Source organism: Oryctolagus cuniculus, chromosome 5, assembly GCF_964237555.1.
Source record: "Oryctolagus cuniculus chromosome 5, mOryCun1.1, whole genome shotgun sequence".
NCBI lineage: Eukaryota > Metazoa > Chordata > Mammalia > Lagomorpha > Leporidae > Oryctolagus > Oryctolagus cuniculus.
This window is the reverse complement of record NC_091436.1, coordinates 166,241,425-166,260,769: the sequence shown is the minus strand read 5'-3', so window position 1 is coordinate 166,260,769 and position 19,345 is coordinate 166,241,425. Positions and strand designations below refer to the sequence as shown.

General features: G+C 42.2%; 1 protein-coding gene across 20 annotated transcripts in view; it reads left to right on the top strand.

Moving 5' to 3' along the window:
- PRP4K (pre-mRNA processing factor kinase PRP4K) overlaps positions 1-14,192 on the top strand; it is a 34,933-nt gene extending 20,741 nt beyond the window's left edge. The window contains exons 8-20 of one of the 20 annotated variants that reach the window (XR_011388839.1): positions 1,091-1,181; positions 1,783-1,930; positions 3,126-3,263; positions 3,911-4,064; positions 7,322-7,436; positions 7,995-8,146; positions 8,769-8,855; positions 9,788-10,065; positions 10,391-10,522; positions 11,034-11,079; positions 11,596-11,682; positions 12,453-12,498; positions 14,020-14,192. Coding sequence is in view for 1 of the 20 variants with exons in the window: in XM_051855894.2 (XP_051711854.1) it covers positions 1,091-1,181; positions 1,783-1,930; positions 3,126-3,263; positions 3,911-4,064; positions 7,322-7,436; positions 7,995-8,146; positions 8,769-8,855; positions 9,788-9,991 (1,089 nt within the window). In the remaining 19 variants the exon portion in view is untranslated. Of the gene's footprint in view, positions 1-1,090; positions 1,182-1,782; positions 1,931-3,125; positions 3,264-3,910; positions 4,065-4,140; positions 4,288-6,540; positions 6,665-7,321; positions 7,437-7,994; positions 8,147-8,768; positions 8,856-9,787 lie in introns of all 20 variants that reach the window. The other 19 variants (XR_011388845.1, XR_011388844.1, XR_011388837.1 and 16 more) reach the window with 19 other exon arrangements.
- Positions 14,193-19,345: the final 5,153 nt, after the last annotated feature.

Genomic DNA, 19,345 nt, shown 5'->3' with positions numbered 1-19,345 from the left:
GTAAGTCATACATGTAGAAAGAAGGATAAAAAACAATTTGAGAACTGCATAGAAGTCACATGCATCTGACTTAAATGTATGTTTACTTGTGTGCAAGTTATGTCTCCATGCACGGACGTAGAGCTAAACACATACACGTTTGTGTGTGGTAGTTTGGTGAGAAAAGGCAGTGTTAATTTTTTCCTTGCGTCTTTTGTAACAAAGTCCACTTTAGGCTTCTTATAGTGAGACTTGAAAATGAGGGGAATTTGTTGGAGAATTGGAAATACAGATTAACAAATAGGCTAAGAAGTCTTGGTCATTGAACTATTTTTTTCCTTAGTAATTTATCACTGCCTTTTGTTGAAAAAGTCCTAAATTGTAAACATGTTCAAAAATGTGGGGCTGTTTTCAATATAAATTAGAAGAAAATGAAGATATAAGAAGCGGTAGAGAAGCGCAACACAACCAGTCAGTGTGTAGGACTGTGAAGACACTGGCAGTGTGTGAGATACATTGCAACAAAGACACCCAGGGTTCAGGAGGCTGAAAGGAACCTGAGCAGTAGTCAGCAGCTCACATCCGCTCAGATCTTCTGGGTGTCGTGGAGAGTGCTGCGTGGGAAAGACTGCCGGAGAAGGAGATGTGATTGTGTTTTCCACGCAGACTCGAGCAGTGCAGCTGTGATGCCACTGTCACACCCGCGTGGGGAGAGGCGGGCTGTGTCTCATGGATAGCGCAGTAAAAGACACAGAACAGCGATGGGAGAGAGACTTGGGTGCTGCTGTTAGCTCCATGACAGTGTAGTTTCTGTCCTAATCAGCAGCCATAGAAGATCCGATCTGGTTTGGATTTTTCATTGTCATTTGTGATTCCTTAATCATGTTGATGAATGCTTTTGAGGATGCTTTGTTAATCTTTTTTTCTGAGCACTGTGGCAATACAAGAAATTTGGCAATCACTTTTCAGCTATATCACATCTACGTAAGTGGTGGTAAGAGTTCAGTTGGAGTAAAATGCTTTTTATTGGTTTTGCCCTTCTGTGTTTAAAGGACGTGGTTGACCTTTCTGAGTGGTGGCTGCACAGTTCACATTGCCTCCTTTATTTCAGAGTGCTCGTCTTCGGGCTGCTGGCATTGGGAAAGATTTCAAAGAGAATCCCAACCTTAGAGATAACTGGACTGATGCAGAAGGCTATTACCGTAAGTTCACATTTCTTCCCAACTTTTGAGTTCTTTGTAAAAGCATGTAGCCTGAAGCAGTCACATGTGATTGGAGACCTGAAAAAACATCACGGTGCCGTCACTTAAAAGTTGGGCGCATCCAGCAGCTGCGTGAACTGGCATTGTAGTCTAGCAAGCAGGCCGGCAGTATCACAGCTGAGGTGAGAGGTAAAGACGTGTGCGCCTAAACCTGTTCAGAGTTACTTTCAGCCATGAGATAATCTTCCAGAAGATTGCCGTCTTGACCATACAGGGAATTCTGGGTGCCAGTCACGCAACATTCGTCACGGGGACTGCCACTGGAAGCACTTCCATGAGCGCAGTTCTTCCTACCGAACATTCAAATTGTCAGCAGCTGATAGGACAAAAGAAGCGTCTTGTAGAGATCTAAAGTGGGCGTTGTGGTGTCAGCCACATTCTGAGATAATGGCCGGTGGAGAGGCGGATCTTTGCAACGCTCATTGGGTTGAAGAGTGCACAGTAGAGATTTGACACAGTTTTTGAGTGACTGCGCCGTAGGTACTGCTTTCTGATGCTGTTCATTGTGGTCAGACTTCTGATTTGTGCTTTGCGTTCTCAGGCGTGAACATAGGTGAAGTGCTGGACAAGCGCTACAACGTGTACGGCTACACGGGGCAGGGTGTCTTCAGCAATGTCGTACGAGCCAGAGATAATGCGAGAGCCAACCAGGAAGTGGCTGTGAAGATCATCAGAAACAACGAGCTCATGTAAGCTCAGAAGACCGACGGTTACAAGAAATGCCATTTTTAGAAAGTGTGGCACAGTCAGTGCAAAACAAGTATTATGGTTTTAAAGTGACAAAAAGAGTTCTTTTTGACTAGGTTTTTAAAAATTTATAGCCATGTGTTATGCAAGTGTGTCAAGTATTAGAACCACAGGCTGATTGTATTTAATTCATTTCCGTACATTTCAGTACCTACTGTGTACACTAATACCCACTTAGACTCCTTCCTCCTACTGCTTGTCTTATGCCATCTTTTGCTATGAATATCTTGGAACCAGAGGTGAGAAATGAAATGATCATATTGATTTAACTTACTGTGACCCACCAAAAGTGAAAGCTGATTTATTAGATAGTGATGGAGATTGTATCTTCTGTGTATATGTTGTCTTTTTTCTTTTAATAGACTTGGGTAATTGCCTCAGCTGTACTTACTCCGTACCACACGCTGATCTGGTGTTAAAGGTTTTGAATGTTAAACACTCTTCTAGGAGCCTTGTGGCTCAGCAGATGACCAATCCAGCATCCTGAAAATGCGTCCTGGGAGGCAGCAGGGAATGACACTGCCCCTGCCACCCGCAAGGGAGACCCAGTTGGAGTTCCAGTCTCCTGGCTGTGAGATTCGAAGAGTGAACCAGTGGGTGGGAGATCTCACTCCCAGCCCCCTCGCCGTCCCCTTACAGCTCCCCAGCCCCTGCCTTTCAAGTAGATGAGAATAAACAAACATTTTTTAATGTTGTAGATTTTTACTGAGGACTTCGATTGCCCAAGGCATACAAAGTTTTTTGGTGGAAGGCCCCAATATCTGTAATGCACTCTCACTTCAGAATATAGCTTCTTCACAAATCATAACCAGAATTTCATCAGGTAGCCATATGGTAAAACTTAATGAGACATATGTGTTACTCTCAAAGGAACCAAGCCTAGTAAACTGGTTCCATTTTTGTTAGAAATAATTATGTCAGGAGAGTTCAGATGAGGGGATTTGCTTTTCAGTGTTTTGTTCATTATTTTTAGGCATTAACTCTTTTTTATTCCTCAGTAGATTTGTTAATACTTAAAAGTTATAAACTGCATACACAGATCACCTGTGATACATTAGACTGTGACTAGTGAATATTATCTAATTCTCCTAAATTATGTATGTGTGCAATTCTGATCTACTTTTCTTTTTATTGCAGGCAAAAGACTGGTTTGAAAGAACTAGAGTTTTTGAAAAAACTGAATGACGCTGATCCTGATGACAAGTTTCACTGTCTGCGGCTCTTCAGACACTTTTACCACAAGCAGCATCTTTGTCTTGTGTTTGAGCCTCTCAGGTACAGAACTGAAAGTGGCTGCTTCGTCTCTCAGCCTCATTCTGAGTAAAAGCTGTGGCAAGTAGTCTGGGTGCTTATTAGTTTTGGCTGGTCAGTTTGCAGTTTGTTTGTGTTTGTTTTGACTGTTTTGTTTTCTGTGACTTGTGGTTGAGAGTTAGCATCTTCACAGTCAGGAATGTATAAACGTTAATTTATTGTAAACTCCTCATCAGCACTAACCTCACGTAGCCAGCAGGCCAGCAGCAGTGGTTCCTGAAAATTAAATACTTCAGAGAAGGATTAGGCCAGAGTGAAAGAAATAGGAGTGGGAGGGTTGAAACACAGCTTTTCTCTTCTGCATTATGGCCTCACTGTTGTGCTTTCAAATCTAAGCCCACTGTAACATAAAAATAGTTTCACCACACAGCTTCCTTGCGACTCATTTGGAACATTGATTTTCATTTGGAAATGGTGTTGTGTGCACAGTTTGATATGCTGTCATTTCAGCGTAGAGCAGCTTGTCAGGTGTTAAAGGAAGGGGTTTCTTGAACAGAGTATTTTCATTGTGAATCATTTTTGCAACTAATATTCGTGTTTAAAATTTTTTTTGTCTTTCATATTTCCATGTTGCATTTTAACACTATTTTGTTTTTGTTTTTTTCTAAAAGTATGAATTTACGAGAGGTGTTAAAAAAATATGGTAAGGATGTTGGTCTTCATATTAAAGCCGTCAGATCATACAGTCAGCAGTTGTTCCTGGCATTGAAACTCCTTAAAAGGTGTAACATTCTCCATGCGGATATCAAGCCGGACAATATCCTGGTGAGTCAGACCACCTGGCTGCCTTCTGCATCTGTGTCTCTTCTTACTAGCAATGTAATTATTACTCTCATTCCAGAAATGACATCTTTAAAGCACAGTTCAGTATACTAATCCATTACAAGCGGTTCCAATTTTGCCTTTTTTGGAAATGACCCATGGCATCCTAGAGAGAAGTAAGAAGAGGAAATTTTCCCCCCACTTTTGGTTGATGGATTGGTTCAGGGTATGCTCACGCCCAGGGGTGCTTTATACAGTGATAATGAGTTTCCTGTGGTATCTTAAAACACGTGCTGCATGGGGTGACGTTTCCAAATAAGAAGTGTCCGTGCTCCTTTGTTCTCTGATTCTATAACTCGTGGAATTAGGGGCATTTCAAGAGACTTAGCCTCTCTCCAGTAGATGTATGCAGTTGGCTTGAGAAAGCACTGAAGAGTAACTTTTCTGTTGTGCTCTTTTTCTCCCTTGGTCTTCATTGCTTTAGAAGCAGTGGCTCCTGGGGCCCAGACACTGAAGCTTGGTAATGCTGAGGCGTTGTACTGAAAGGCCGTCTTTTACCCTCTCCCCATAGTGACTTAGGATTCCATAGTGTTCATAGCATTTTTGAGATTTGGAAGCACACACCATGGTGGCATGATGAACACATGCACACCTTCCCTCCCCCCCCCCCCCCGACCCCCCATTTCTTTACCCTGTTCTGTGCCGGTCACAATTCACAACTTGGAGAATTTGAGCTCACCTGCCAGTCACATGTTTTGCATTTCATTTTTCTTAGAATGGATGCTTTATGTCAACACTCTGGTAGTTAATGCTTATGAGAGGTTCTTAGCAAAAGCCAAGCATGTAAAGTCTCTTTTGCTGGGAATTGTTTGAGCGATGACAAAATAAATTATTAAAAATATTGTGATCTTATTAAAATTTAAGATCTCTTTGGAGCCAGCATTGTGGTGCAGAGGGTTAGGCTGCTGCTTACAACCCTGGCATCCCATATTGGAGTGCTGGCTTGAACCCTGGCTACTTGGCTTCTGATCCAGCTTCCCGCTAATGTGCCTGGGAAGGCAGCAGATTCTTGGACCCCCTGCCACCCACAAGAGAACAGGGTGGAGCTCCTAGCTCCTGGCTTTGGCCCAGCCCAGCCCTGGCTGTGGTGGCCACTTGGGGAGTGAACCAGCAGATGGAACATCTCCCTATGTCTCCTTGTCACTCAACCTTTCAAATAAAACCTCTGGGGAAAATAATGAAGGACTCTTTATCAATAACTGAACTCTGTGATTCAGATTTCCCTTCTCTTTCTATGTCTTAAAATTTTCCTTCCAGACTACCATGTTAATAATGAGGTATATTCCTTTTTCATAGTTTGTGTTTATATTATATTGTATGTCTAATAGAACTAGGAGTAGGGGAGTTGAGTAATAGTGAAATGGGAGGTACATTATAAATGACTTAAGAGTTGCCTAGCCAACTTCATAGTTTTAAACATGATTTTTTTTTCTCTTTTTAAATTGGGAAATATATCATCCTTCTTCGGGATTTGCAAAAGGTACAGTGGGTATCTGTGTGACTGCTGTGGGAATTAAGTCTCATAAGCTCTTATTTCTAGCACTTCGTTTTTTTAATTTATTGCTAAATTAGTATAGATTTTCATATGGATTTCAGAAATGAAATGTTTTCCCTTCTTCCTGTGGAAAAGTAAACTTCAGAGAGCATGCGGAGCTGTTGGTTGTTAATCAAAACCCGAAGCTTCCAGGCTGTGGTTCCCCGTGGCGGTGGTGAAGTGCCACCTCTTTCCTGGGGAGTTGTGCAGCATGAAGCAGCGTGTGAGCCTGGAAACCGTCCTGGTGTCTTAAGGCCTTGTGGCAGGTCCCAAGAGTTTTTCCAGTAATCCAGCTTGTATTTTTTTTTTTTTAACATTGATTTATTTATTTGTGAGGGAGTTGTAGAAAGAGATCATCCATCCACTGGTTCACTCCCCAAAGGGCCTCAGTGGTTGGGGCTGGGTCATGCCTAAGCCAGGAGCCAGGAACTCCATCTGGGTCTCCCACATGGGTGGCAGGGACCCAAGCCTTGGACCCTCTTCCACTGCCTTCCCAGGCACATAAGCAGAGAGTTGGATTGGAAGCTGGGCAGCTGAGGTTTGAATCAAAGCTCCCGTATATGGGAGGTCAGCGTGCCAGGTGGCTGCCTAACCTGCTGCACCACAGTGCCAGCTACAGCTTTCTGCTTCTAACAAAGCTTCGAAGGAACTTTCACTCTAAGATAACTGCTTTCCTGACTCCCAGAATGAAGAGAATGGTAATTGATGTGACAGCTGAAAGTGGTCATTTCTGTTTACTGCTTAATTCCATGGGCATCTCTGGTGTTCCTTCAGTCTGTGACACTGACCTGCCCAGGGCTCTTTAAAGTGTTCAGTTTGTTTGGGGTGGGAACAGTAGGCCACGTTCAAGTCCCAACTCGGAATTTATGTGTGTCTCTTTTGAAGGGGGGCAGGGACTCTGGAATGTGACTTACCTTCACTTGTTAATCCTGAACCTGCTTCTGACTCATGAGTGGCAGCAGTCATGGGAGCAGCGCCAGCCTTGCTCAGCAGATGTCACTGTTACTGTGTATGTGGAAGTATTTACAAGGAAAGAGACAAACCGACTAATACAGACATCATTAGCCATTTTGCCAGATGTATTTATCATTTTTTGGACTAATACCTTTTTTATGTCTAAGGGATTTGGTATTCTCTAGACTTGAAGTGGTTGCTAGATTTGGGATGGTTAGCAGCTTCGGATAGAGGTTGTTTTCAATATGTTTTTGTCCAGTTTAATCAGAATCCTTCTGCTTTAGTTGCCGTCCTAATTTTCTGGCAACTGAAAGTTAGCGAGTCTGATATCTTATTTATGAATATCTTTATGTTCCTTTAAATAGTCACTTCACGTCATTTAGGTATTCAGGGGATTTTTAAAAGATGCTTTGCTTCATGAAATAAATTTTTTCTCATTACCCCACCTGTTTTAAAATATTTGTTAAAATTAAATTTACTTGGCATTGTCCCATGTCCCTGATGAAAAAGAGTTGTTATTAATTATAATCAAATATTTGAGAACTCTTAATTTTTCAAAATTAGGAAATTGAGCTATAAAATGAACAGAAAAATACTTTTTCAATGATTGTTCTCAGTGTTGGAATGTATATAATTTTTAAAGCCAATTATTTTTTCTTATCTTAATTATTCCTGGCTTGAATTAAATGTCCTTGAAAAAAATGTTTTGCAGGTTAATGAATCAAAAACAATTTTAAAGCTTTGTGATTTCGGGTCGGCTTCCCATGTCGCGGACAATGACATAACGCCTTATCTTGTCAGTAGATTCTATCGTGCTCCTGAAATCAGTAAGTTTCTTTGAGATGTTCCTTGACCTGGGCCATCCTGTGTGTGGAAGCACATGTGTCATGTCTGCGCACTGTTTCCGTCACACTTCAGCAACTGCACGAGTGCAGTCTTGAGGAAGGGAACCGTAGCAATTCTTCCTCGGGTGGAGTGAAGGTAGTTGTGGCGGGAGTAGCCGACAGTTGTGGAAACTCCTCAGCCGGAGGAGATGCTCTCGGCTGTTCAAGGTCTGCGCGTTACATTTACGCGCTGTAGGGGACCTTTGGGTTCACTTGCTGTTGCCTTGTGGAGGTTGCTTAGCACTTCCTTCAAAAGCGGATGAAGAGTCACAATTGCTTTCGCCCTGCTGTTTCTCTCCCATACCCCCGTATCCCCACCTTTAGGTCTTTCAATTTGAATCCCTGTTAAGAGTTAATGGGAAAGAATGTGAAAGTAATGTCCAAATTAAGGTATTGTGGTTAATAATCCAAGCCAAGTTAGTCCCCTATTAATGGGAATGAAAATTAATAGTAGGCATCCATTTTTATCCTCATATATTAAAGTTACCATTTTCTTTTCAGTTATAGGTAAAAGCTATGACTATGGTATAGATATGTGGTCTGTAGGTTGTACGTTATATGAACTCTATACTGGAAAGATTTTATTTCCTGGCAAAACCAATAATCATATGCTGAAGCTCGCTATGGATCTCAAAGGAAAGATGCCAAATAAGGTAGGACATTCGTATATGCTTGTGTTTTCGAGGTCTCAGTCTCCTACAGCGTGATGGACTGCTGACACCACCAGGCTATTTGGGAAAGTCACTAGGTATGACGTCCAGCAAAAATAAGCCTTATTGCCTCGGTTACAAAACCAGTTTCTGCTTCAAGAATGTTTTCCTTAGAGGTCAAAAGTCATTTGTTTTTAGATACTGTTCAGATTCTGTGTTAGATATAAAATTATCTTGGGCTGGTATTTGCTTTAATGAAGTCTAACCTGTATCACAGTAGGACTGTTGGAATGTAATCTGGAGAATGTCATTAAGTTTCCTAATTGCTAAGAAAAAAGGCCTTAGTTGTGTAATATTTTTCCAATTTTGAGAAATGAAAGTACAACCTGATATTGTAATTAATTTAAATCATTGCCTGGGAAAGTGTAATTCCATGTTGTTAAGCAGTTTTAGGTGCAGCATTTGTGCTGGCTTTTGCAAACATGTTAATAAATTCCAGGGAAGAAAATCTGAGATCAAAGAAACCCAGAGAGACTCAGTGCTACCCTGTGTGACTTATATATTGTTAGTAGGTCAGCCTTTTTCATAACAATTTGAAACCCAAGTTTTTGTTTTGTTTTGTTAGATGATACGGAAAGGTGTATTCAAAGATCAACATTTTGATCAAAATCTCAACTTCATGTACATAGAAGTTGATAAAGTTACGGAGAGGGTAAGTCTGTTTAAGTGTGCTACATTAAATGGTTAGTTTATTAATGAATTGGGTACTAAATGGTACTAGACATTGTAAAAAAAAAAAAAAAAAAGAAACGTTAAAAAGGATGTAATTCCTTTTTGTTGTTGGCCAGTTCCTGAATAACTGTGATAGAAAAGATGAAGAGATTTTTTAAATATTTCACTAATAGAATGAGTCTGTTTTAATGTAAGTCATAGTTAGCTCTTGACCCCTTCCCCTTGGATCAGCCTCTCAGTCTTGGTTCTTCCAGCCCCTCTGTTGCTGCCAGAGTGATCTCTTTTAGAGGAAATCTGATCATGTTACTCTCCCTACCTGAAAGCCCTCGATGACTCCTTGTTACCTACGAAGTGTAGTTCCTCAGAGGACAAGCTGAAGCTCCCACCGCGTGAACTGTGCCTCAGCATTTGCCCCTGACTGCTCTGAACCTGCGCCTTCCCCAGCTGGGCTTGGGGCCTGCGGCATTGCTCTCGGCCCTCTCAGTTGTTGGCCTCCTACTGCCCCGCTCCCTTAAAAGCCTCCGTGAGATGCGGCTTCTGTGCACCTGCTGTCAGACCTCCCAAGCTGAAGAGATCCTGATTTTTCATCTCATTCTATTAACATCCCTAACTTTGTCAGAGCACTGATTGGGTGCCACATAGGGGTGGTTGTAGGGGGAATATATTGTTGGAAGGGCAAGTGCATCCTGTTAGTTTTCATTACTCGCTTGTGTTCGACCTTTTTCCTTTGAGTATTGTCATTGCTTCTTGAAAAGGTCGTAGTAATGAGGGAGCCATGTAAAGTGTCAGTAGATGATCTAGAGTAATGATATGTACATTTATAATATTGTTGATGGATAAGTCTGACTTCAGTTATATTTCAGTTACATATATTTAGTAACTTAGAGATAACGTTTTGAAAATTACTTTTAGGAGAAAGTTACTGTCATGAGCACCATTAATCCAACTAAGGACCTGCTGGCTGACTTGGTTGGGTGCCAGCGGCTTCCTGAAGACCAGCGTAAAAAAGTGCACCAGTTGAAGGACTTGTTGGACCAGATCCTAATGTTGGACCCAGCTAAGCGAATTAGCATCAACCAGGCCCTACAGCATGCCTTCATCCAGGAAAAAATTTAAACGAGATGAAGAAACTCCAAGGGTTTGAGTAATTAAATACAAAGACTGAAGAAATTTCACAGCAGTTTATTAATGTATATAAACTTATAAATATTTCTCCAGCAAATTTGAGGAAGCATGATATATTTGAATTAACTCCAAGGGTGATATTTCTTTTAGAAATGTTAGTTAATCTGTTTTGTGTCTTATGTGAAATTTCACTGTAGAACTGTTTTATTGCCAAGACTGCACAGAATTACAGTGCTAATGTATATGGTTGCAGTTCACATAAAAGACAAAAGCATCTGTTATGAATGAGTAGTACTACTGGGTGGTTGACTTGTTGTTAGCAGACGTGGCTTCGTTTGGTCTCCGATGCGATGGCCAGCATAAATGCTGTTTATATTCACGTTTCCCTAGGTGTGTGTGTGCAGGCCACAGCAGCACGCCCTTGGTGTAGTCAGTGCCGAAGGGAGTCTGTTCCTTCTGAGCCTGCCTGCAGGGATGGTCTCCTTGTAAAGCAGGGTGTGTCCAACATTCAGTACACTGAAGGTAAGCTAACCCATCACCATCATTGGTGTTTTAGGATGTTATTTTACTGGAGCAATTGACAAATAAGGAATATTAGCTTTGTGGCAGAATTCCCTGCATGTGTGATAATTGATCTTGTTTTATTTTTTGGCATCGCAACCGTGGCATAGTTAACAGTTTCTGTTCTGTTCATCACATTTAAAATTTGAAGAGTACGCGCTTGATGGATAGAGCGCCTTCAGTGTACTGTTTCTATTAACTTTACTTTTTTAAATCAACTTGCTATAGACTTTATATACATTTTGTTAAATATAGTTCCTAGTGACATAGAAATGATGCGTAGTTTTCATTTACTAATTAAAAATGTCGAGGCCTAATTCTGACAGTCCTCATATTTAAAGGTTAGATAGACAACATAATGAAATTTTTAACTATTTGTATGTCATTTTGAAAGTGTACTGCTTTATGGTAAAAGTGTTTTTCATTTGTTCATTGTTTTCATTATTTGTGATCATGTTGTCTTTCAATACAGGCATAAACCTTCCACTCTTGAACAAAGCAGCTGCTTTTTAAAAGCGGTAATTGCTTCTTTACCTTTTATTTCTTTTGTAAATGAAGCTTTTCTTTAAGGATGTGACTTTAAAGTGTTGTCTATTGCATAAAACAGTTGACACTCACTTATTGTAAAGTGAAGATTGTTCTACTGCATGTGACGTGGACCATGCAGATTTCTGTATGTTCTCAGTATGCATCACTAGATAATAAAGTCTTTTGTGAACAAGGCATTTGTAGCCATTTTTAAAAGTTTTTGTCTTCAGAGCTGGTAAGTCAGGTAAACCATAAGTAGTTACAAGCAACCTTTCATTTGTTTTTCTGAAAGTCTTTAATTAAAGTATTAGTTGTTAAACTATAAACTTAGCCAAAAGTTTATCATTTTATTGATAATTCGGATCCTAATAAGTTCATCAGAAATCCCTACGAGTGTTGTCAGCTTGCAGTGTAGTGAGATTGTTCCTGTAGGTTACAGGCCGCGATTCAGGATTTAACTAATGTTTCTGCTATTTTCTCACTTTTCCTTTTGATGGTGCGGAAAGAGAAAAAGGAAAACGGGGCACAGGCCATTCCACGCCTTCTCCAAGGGGTCTGATTTGCTGAGACACCAGCTCCACCTTCTTAACAAGGTTATTTCTGACAGCATGTGTAGATAAACACTTAGCAACAATTTAAACAGAATCATGTAAATCAGCTTGGTTTTGCAACACAGAAGAATTCGTATTTAACACAGCAGTGAGTTTTCAGAAGTGTATGTAATCTTTTCTGTTTGGGGGTAAACTAGTGGTTGTCTCCCTGAGGAATATGAAAAGCGATCAGATTTTAGGGGGTTTAATAATCTTTTTAAATTGTAAATGGGATTTTTTTATCCACCCAGGCACCTAATTACAACCCGCATGCACATTTTGGTGCACTCAAGAATGGAAAATCAGAGTAGCAGCATTCTGCTGGTGGGCTTTGCTCCATTTAAAGACATGGGATGAACTGCACCAGGAAGGTGATAGATGATAGAATAAGCCACCTCTGAACCTACACCCCGTCTCTCCATGGCTTAGACTTGCTAACATAGATGCAAGGCGATTGTCGTCTTCAGGTAGACTGAAGCCTTTTAAAGAAGGCGTCCCAGTGCAGCTTTTCCACCTTAATGAACTGGATCGCGATGTTTCCCACCATTAGTTACTTTATTTTGATGACAGTGTGCTGCATATTCAAGTCTTGTTTAGTTATTCGCACTTGAGATAGTTAACATTTTGATGCTTCTGGTGATTTTTATGGCTTCATTTTATATAATTATTTAAGTAAGTTAATTTTCACTAGAAACAGTTCATCTTATACCTTCAAAACTGTTACCTGTTCTTTAAAAAACAAAGTTGCTTGTTACTTGTTCTTTGTGTTTTAGGTGCAGCTCAGTGGAAGATGATGGCAACCAGAAGACATGAGCTAAGGTTTCTGTCCTATAAAAGATTAAAAAACCAAAAGAGATTCCTGCATTTAGTTTTTGTCTAATTGTTTTCAGTTTTCAGCATTATGATTTGGGTTTCATTAGTGTTGGTATTTAGAGTAGCAGTGCTGTGTGGTGTTCATCTGTGAGTGCTTGTTTGCTCATACTCTCTGCCTCTTCCCCCCCCCCCCCCCAAATTAAAACAGTGCTCAGATGTTACTGGAGGATGAGCGCCCATGTAACACCTGGGTATCAAGATGGGCGCTGAGGTCTCCTGGGAAAAGACGGCCACTGACGTAGCTGAGCTGGAGGCAGATGAAAAGGTGTTGAGCGTTGTTCAACCCCTGGGGTAGCTGTTCCCCAGCTGCCCCTCACCAACCTTGTTTTTTAACAAGTGTTGCAGTCATGGTCTTAAAATGGACGAAATACTTAGAGCCATTGTCAGTTTTTCCTCTTAAGGGAAAGGACAAAAGTGATGCTATTTTTTTATATTCCCAGATTTAGCATTCCTAGACTCACATGTTTGAAGGGAGCCCTGCAATCCATGTTTTATATACAGATACGTGAATTTTTTTTAAATTAGGATTTGTCATTTTGCCAAGGCAGAAATTGGAATTCTGTGTCCCCTTGGTTAAGACTGAGGTCTTTTAGTGAAAGATCCGTCTCAAACTGCATTCTGGTTTGAGAGGGAATTCCTGTCATTTATGCTGTTAACGCTTCTTGGCAAAAATGATTCTAAGTGATTGTCAGACTGAGGTGCGTAATCTGTAGATCTTATTCTTGAAGGGCGTGAGAAATGGGCTTGGAATTGGGAGGTTTCTAAGCAAGGGGAGCATCTAGTCATAAGTGTGGCTCTCCTAATGCGTGTGCTCACTCAGCACCTTATTAGTAGCATCCTTTTTCTTGAACCCCCAGTGACTTAGCTGATTTCACTGTTTCCTCAAAATAACTTCATATTTTAAAATGTTATGACTTTTTAACTTGACATTATATTTGCAACTTTTTCCTAAGAAAATACTCAGACACTTTTATAATGCAAAATGTTTGTTCTCTCATGGTATGTGACAGACAGACGTAAGGTTCTCGGTTTACTTCCTTATTTGCAGTCTCCCTGCGGAGCTCTCTACCTTTGTGGTCATTTGTAGTAAGCAGAGCTAAAATCTGGAAGAACTACCACGCATATTGAGAGTTAGGTCAAGCAGTTCAGGAACGCCCTTCCAGGTGTCTCAGTTAGGAAAGAAGCCATATATCCAAGCGTGCCATTTCCCTGGTCAGTCAGAGCAACACCGGTAGCAGGTGGGCCTCGTCAGGGTTTCTTTCCTGATGGTATCCTAGCTCAGCATGTGTTGACCATGAACTTGGTCACCCTGCTAGGTGGGAAGTCTTCCTTAAGAGTGTTCACGGCAAGTTCATTGTGTTTTTTACATGTCAGTAATGCAAACTAAGTTGACTTGGAAATGTTTCCAGTTATTTTGCTTGGTAGATGTTGTGGCATCCTTAATTTCTCTTCTCCTTCTGTATGTAGGGTAAGGGATTGTTCGGAAGAACCTTTCCATTTAGTGATCAAGATGTGGACGCTGGTCTGTGAAAGTGCTCACTGTGTACCGTTTGTCCGTGGTATTTAAACTGTAACTGGCATTTCCGTAGCACATGTTCCCCTCAACATTTGGGAAACTTAATAAAATATGCCTCTAGTTATATTGTCTCCTGATTTTTCCTTTCCTTGAGTTGGTGTTTTACATTGAGTCTCGTTCTACACACCAGTCCTTACCTGGCGTTCTTCAGGTGTTTTTGACTAATAGTGACACAAGTGGATGTGCTTTGAAAGGTGTTCTGTACTCGCATGATTGGGGCCTGCTGGATTAAACACAGTTAAATGTGTGTCTTCACACAGTCCCCAGGAGGGTTCATGTGTGTTCTGAGTCTTAGCAACAGGGACAGGTGTGCAGGGAAGTTTCCCGGTCTACCAGGCGGAATCAGCTCTTCACAGAACCTGCGGCTTGCAAATAGCTTGGGGACGAACATTTTCCTCACGGGACATCCAAGTATCTCAGAGCACCAAGTACAGACCATCAGAGGCTTGGTGGTTTTCCTGTTACGTATGGTTCTGCTGCTTTCCCTAGTGAAAACATAATCAGTAACACCCTCTTCCATAATGGTACATATTAGTCATTGCCACATGTGGAAACCTGACAGGCGCTGGGCACACGCACAGTCTGCCGACTTCTTTAAAGAGGAAATCTTCAGCTCATAAGAACAGCGACTAGGAGGGCCGCAGCGTTGTTAGCCTCCCGTGCACGCAGCGCAGGCCTAGTGGATGAGGGCGGAGCGGGAGGCAGCCGGGCACTGCTCTCTTGAGCCCTGGTGTCCTAAGAAGTAGGTCATGTGGCCGGGGCTGTGGTAACGAGGTCTGATGGTGGCCGGGGACGAGGTCCTTGTATGCCCTGAGAACAGGCTGCTCAGACCTAAGGATGACACAGATTCTGTCTCAGTGAGTCCAGTACAGGAGAGCTAAACATGCAACTGAGCAACACAAGTTAATCTGGCGGAATCTCTGTGAAAAAAATTACTTCTGTGCGTGTGGCAAACTTTCCCAAATGATTCCTTCAAAAGCAATGGTAGGGATGGACATGTAGCCTAGCAGTCTTCCACGGGAGGACCTGGGTTCGAGTCCCAACTGCAGCTCCTCAGCACAGCTCCCTGCTGACGTAGACCCGAGGCAGTGGTAACAGCCGAAGTGGTTCTGTCTCATGGGAGACACACGCCTTAGATGAGTGTTGGGGCCATCTGGGGAGTGAACCAGCAGTGGGAACTCTTGGTCTCTGCCTTCTAAAGGAAGGTAAATTTTTAAATAGATAGTGGTAGAAGTTGGCATCCAACAGGTTTGAAAAACAGCCAAGGCTATTCATTAGTTCATTAATAACACTTTTCCCCAGTCATGAACTTTGCTTTTCATGAATCCTTATTGCTTATTTGAACCAATCCTTTTTCCACAGTCAGCAGGATAAACAACATAGTTACAGCCCTTCTTCCTACAAATTGCCACTTCTGGTTGCATCTGTAACTAAAATGGACAACTTTACATTTATGCTTAGAGCAACTTTGGGCGGTAATGGGAAATGGGTGGGTACTTCAGCTCCTTGTTAGATCTATGGCATCCTGGATACAGTAGTCAGGTTATTTTTCCACTGAGAAATTTGCCCTATGAGCTTTGTTTCCACACGTTTCCCACATATCTGATGGACCAGCAGATATGTTTGTGTCTAAGTTTAAAAACTGTCCTCAGACATCAAAGCCCAGATTTGTTTCCATACATGGGAAGTAACCAAATTAGTCCTGTAGTGTAGAAACGGTTACCTGGTACCCCAGTGAGACGTCCTTCATTACACTAAGGGTTAATGCTACGGCAGCTCATTTTTGAGCTTGCCCTCTTGTGTAATCCTTGTTTCCACTCTAACTTGTTAGTATTTGCTGTCTGGCAGGCAGTGTTGCTCCCAGTCCATCACACAATAATGAAGACACAGCAGGTGTTTGGCACAGCTGGTCCAGCACCCCCATGGAGAGCGCCTGCCTCAGGACCCAGGGCCCTGCTACTGTGCCTTCCTGGAGGCAGCCGGTGATGACTTGAGTTCTTAGGTCCCTGCCGCCTTCCTGGGAGACCTAAATTGACTTCTGGGCTCCTGGCTTTGGCCTAGCCCGTGCCTGATTATTGGAGACATTTGGAGAATAACCCAATGTGTGGAGGATCTGGCTTCTCTCTGCCTTTCAATTAAAATAAAATGAAAAAGGACAAGGTAATTTTTCCCACAGAGTACCAACTACCAGAATACAGTGGTGAACAAAACAGGTGTGTCCTTGCCTGATGATTTTACAAATAAAAATTTATTTGTGAGGGAGGGAATGAAATCCAGGTAAAGAAGGCAAAAATGAGAGTGGATTCAAAAGTAACATTCAGGACTCAAGTTACAACAAATTGCAAAAATCACAAAAATGGTTGATGGGAACCAGAAAGTTCATTGTGAGTTGGCACTGAGTGAAAATATGCCTATTTTTTTGCATCATCTTGTGAAGGGATATTATACTACTTAGGATATTGAAACTAATTGGAATACAGGTAAAATTCATTATACTAAGAGAACCTGGCTTTTCTACTGTGTTGGTATGGCTCCAGAAAATTCTTTAAATTAGCTAACCTAAAAACCAAGCACACTATATAATCCCTGCCTCTAAGAAAGCTATTTGAGCCCAACTCTTCTACCAAGGTTGGAAAAGAAAGAAGAAACAAGCTATCGTTGTTCTCTCCAGAATTTGAATTACCTACCCCTAACCTCAGTGCATCACACAGAGGAAGGGTGATGTTGAACACCTACAGTGGTTTTATGTGGGGGGTGACTGGTGGAGAGGCCCTTTTACTTTTCATTTGGTACCTTGGGGCAATGTGTGAAGTTTTGATCACAGGTTAATGTTTTAAAAGTTATGGAAAACTTGAGTTACATCAAGTCTTTTTCAAAGTGTGGTCCAAGAACCACCTATATTAAAATTACCTGGAATATCTGTAATCTGTATCCATAGATACCAAAATTGTTTCATTAGGCCTGTCCTGGAAACCTGGACTCCATTTTTTTTTTTTTTTTTTAAAGAACTCAAGAAACTCAACAACAAAACAATCCAATTAAGAAATGGGCAAAGAACTTGAACAGGCATTTTTCAAAAAGGAAATTCAAATGGCCAACAGACACATAAAATGCTTAGGATCACTAGCCATCAGGGAAACGCAAATCCAAACCACAATGAGAAGAGGCCTGCTCAGTGGCATAGAAGGTAAAGCCTCTGCCTGCAGTGCTGGCATCCCATGTGGGTGCCAGTTCAAGTCCCAGCTGCTCCATTTCTGATTCAGCTCTGCTATGGCCTGGGACAGCAGTAGAAGATGGCCCAAGGCCCTGCACCCACTTGGGAGACCTGGAAGAAGCTCCTGGCTCCTGACTTCAGATTGGCTCAGTTCAGCTTTTGGGGCCATTTGGGGAGTGAGCCAGTGGATAAAAGACCTTTTTCTCTGCCACCACCTCTCTAACTCTGCCTTTAAAATAAATAACTTAAAAAAATAAAAAAACCCACAACGAGGTTTTACCTTACCTCAGTTACAATGGCTCCTATACAGAAATCCACAAACAGATGCTGGCAAGGATGTGGGGGAAAAGGTACCTAATCCACTGTTGATGGGAATGTAAACTGGTATAGCCACTGTGGAAGACAGTATGGAGATACCTCTACCTCAGAAATCTGAAAATAGACCTACCATATGACCCAGCCACCCCACTCTGGAGTTTACCCAAGGGAAATGAAGTCAGCATAGGAAAGAGTTAACTGTACCCCCATGTTTGTTGCAGCTCAGTTAACATTAGCTAAGGTATGGAATCAACTCAGATGTCCACCAACTGATGGCTGGGTAGAGAAATTATGGTATACATGTTGTATGGAATATTAGTCATAAAAAATGAAATCCTGTTTGCCAAAAAATGCATGCAACTGAAAACCATTATATTTAGTGAAATAAGCCAGACCAAAAAAATACCATATTCTCCTTGATCTGTGATAACTAATGGAATACCAAAAATGTGTAGGAGTGAAATTGATGTTTTGAGATTTGATTATTTACAGCCCTTGTCTCTATGGCTGAGGAAGAGTGGATTTTTCTTACTGTTTGTTGACCTCTTTACTTAGTGTAGGGTCAATCTTAGGAGTATAAAGTAAACTGAAAGTAGATCATTGTAAAGATGAAGGGAGGAAATACGAATGAGGACAAAGGGTGGGAGTGAGGGCGGGAGGGAGGAGAGGGTGAGAAGGATCACTATATTCCCAAATCTGTATATATGAAATGTGTTTACCAAAAGAAATTTATTTGAAAGGTAGAGTTACAGAAATAGAGAAGTCTTCCAACTTACAGAGAAAGGGAGGTACACAGATCTTCCATCCACTGGTTCACTCCCCAGATGGCTGCAATGGCTGGGGCTGGGCCAGGCTGAAGCCAGGAGCCAGGAGCTTGGTCCAGGTCTCCCATGGTGGCAGGAGCCCAACACTTGGGTCTTCTGGTGCTTTCCTATGAGTTGGATGGGAAGTGGAGCAGCTAGGACTAGAACCAGTGCCCATACGGGATGCCAGCATCACAGGCAGTGCCTTTACCTGCCTTTACACCACAACACCAGCCCCATTTTTGTGTTTTATAGATTTTTTTTTTAATTATTTGAAAGGCAGAGTGACTGAAGGAGGGACAGATCTTCCAACCCTGGTTCACTCCCTGAAATAGCCACAGTGGCCAGGGCTGGGCCAGTCCGAAGTCAGGATCTTCCTACTTCATCTGGGTCTCCTCAGTGAGTGGCAGTGGCCCAAGCACTTGGCCCATCCTCCACTGTTTTCCCAGACTTATTACCAAGAAGCTGTATGGGAGACAGAGCTACCAGGACTGGAACTGGAGTGCTGATAAGGGATATGGGATACTGGCTTCCCAAGTACCAGCTCAACCCACTGGGTCAGAACACACGCCCTGGACTCCACTGTTTCCAATTTTTCTCTTAAAAATGGGGGCTGGCACCGTGGCTCACTTGGTTAATCCTCAGCCTGCAGCGCCAGCATCCCACATGGGCGCCAGTTTTAGTCCCAGTTGCTCCTCTTCCAGTCCAGCTCTCTGCTGTGGCCCGGGAGGGCAGTGGAGGATGGCCCAAGTGCTTGGGTCCTGCACCCGCATGGGAGACCAGGAGAAGCACCTGGCTCCTGGCTTCAGATCGGCGCAGCGCCAGCCGTGTCGGCCATTTAGGGGGTGAACCAACGGAAGGAAGACCTTTCTCTCTGTCTCT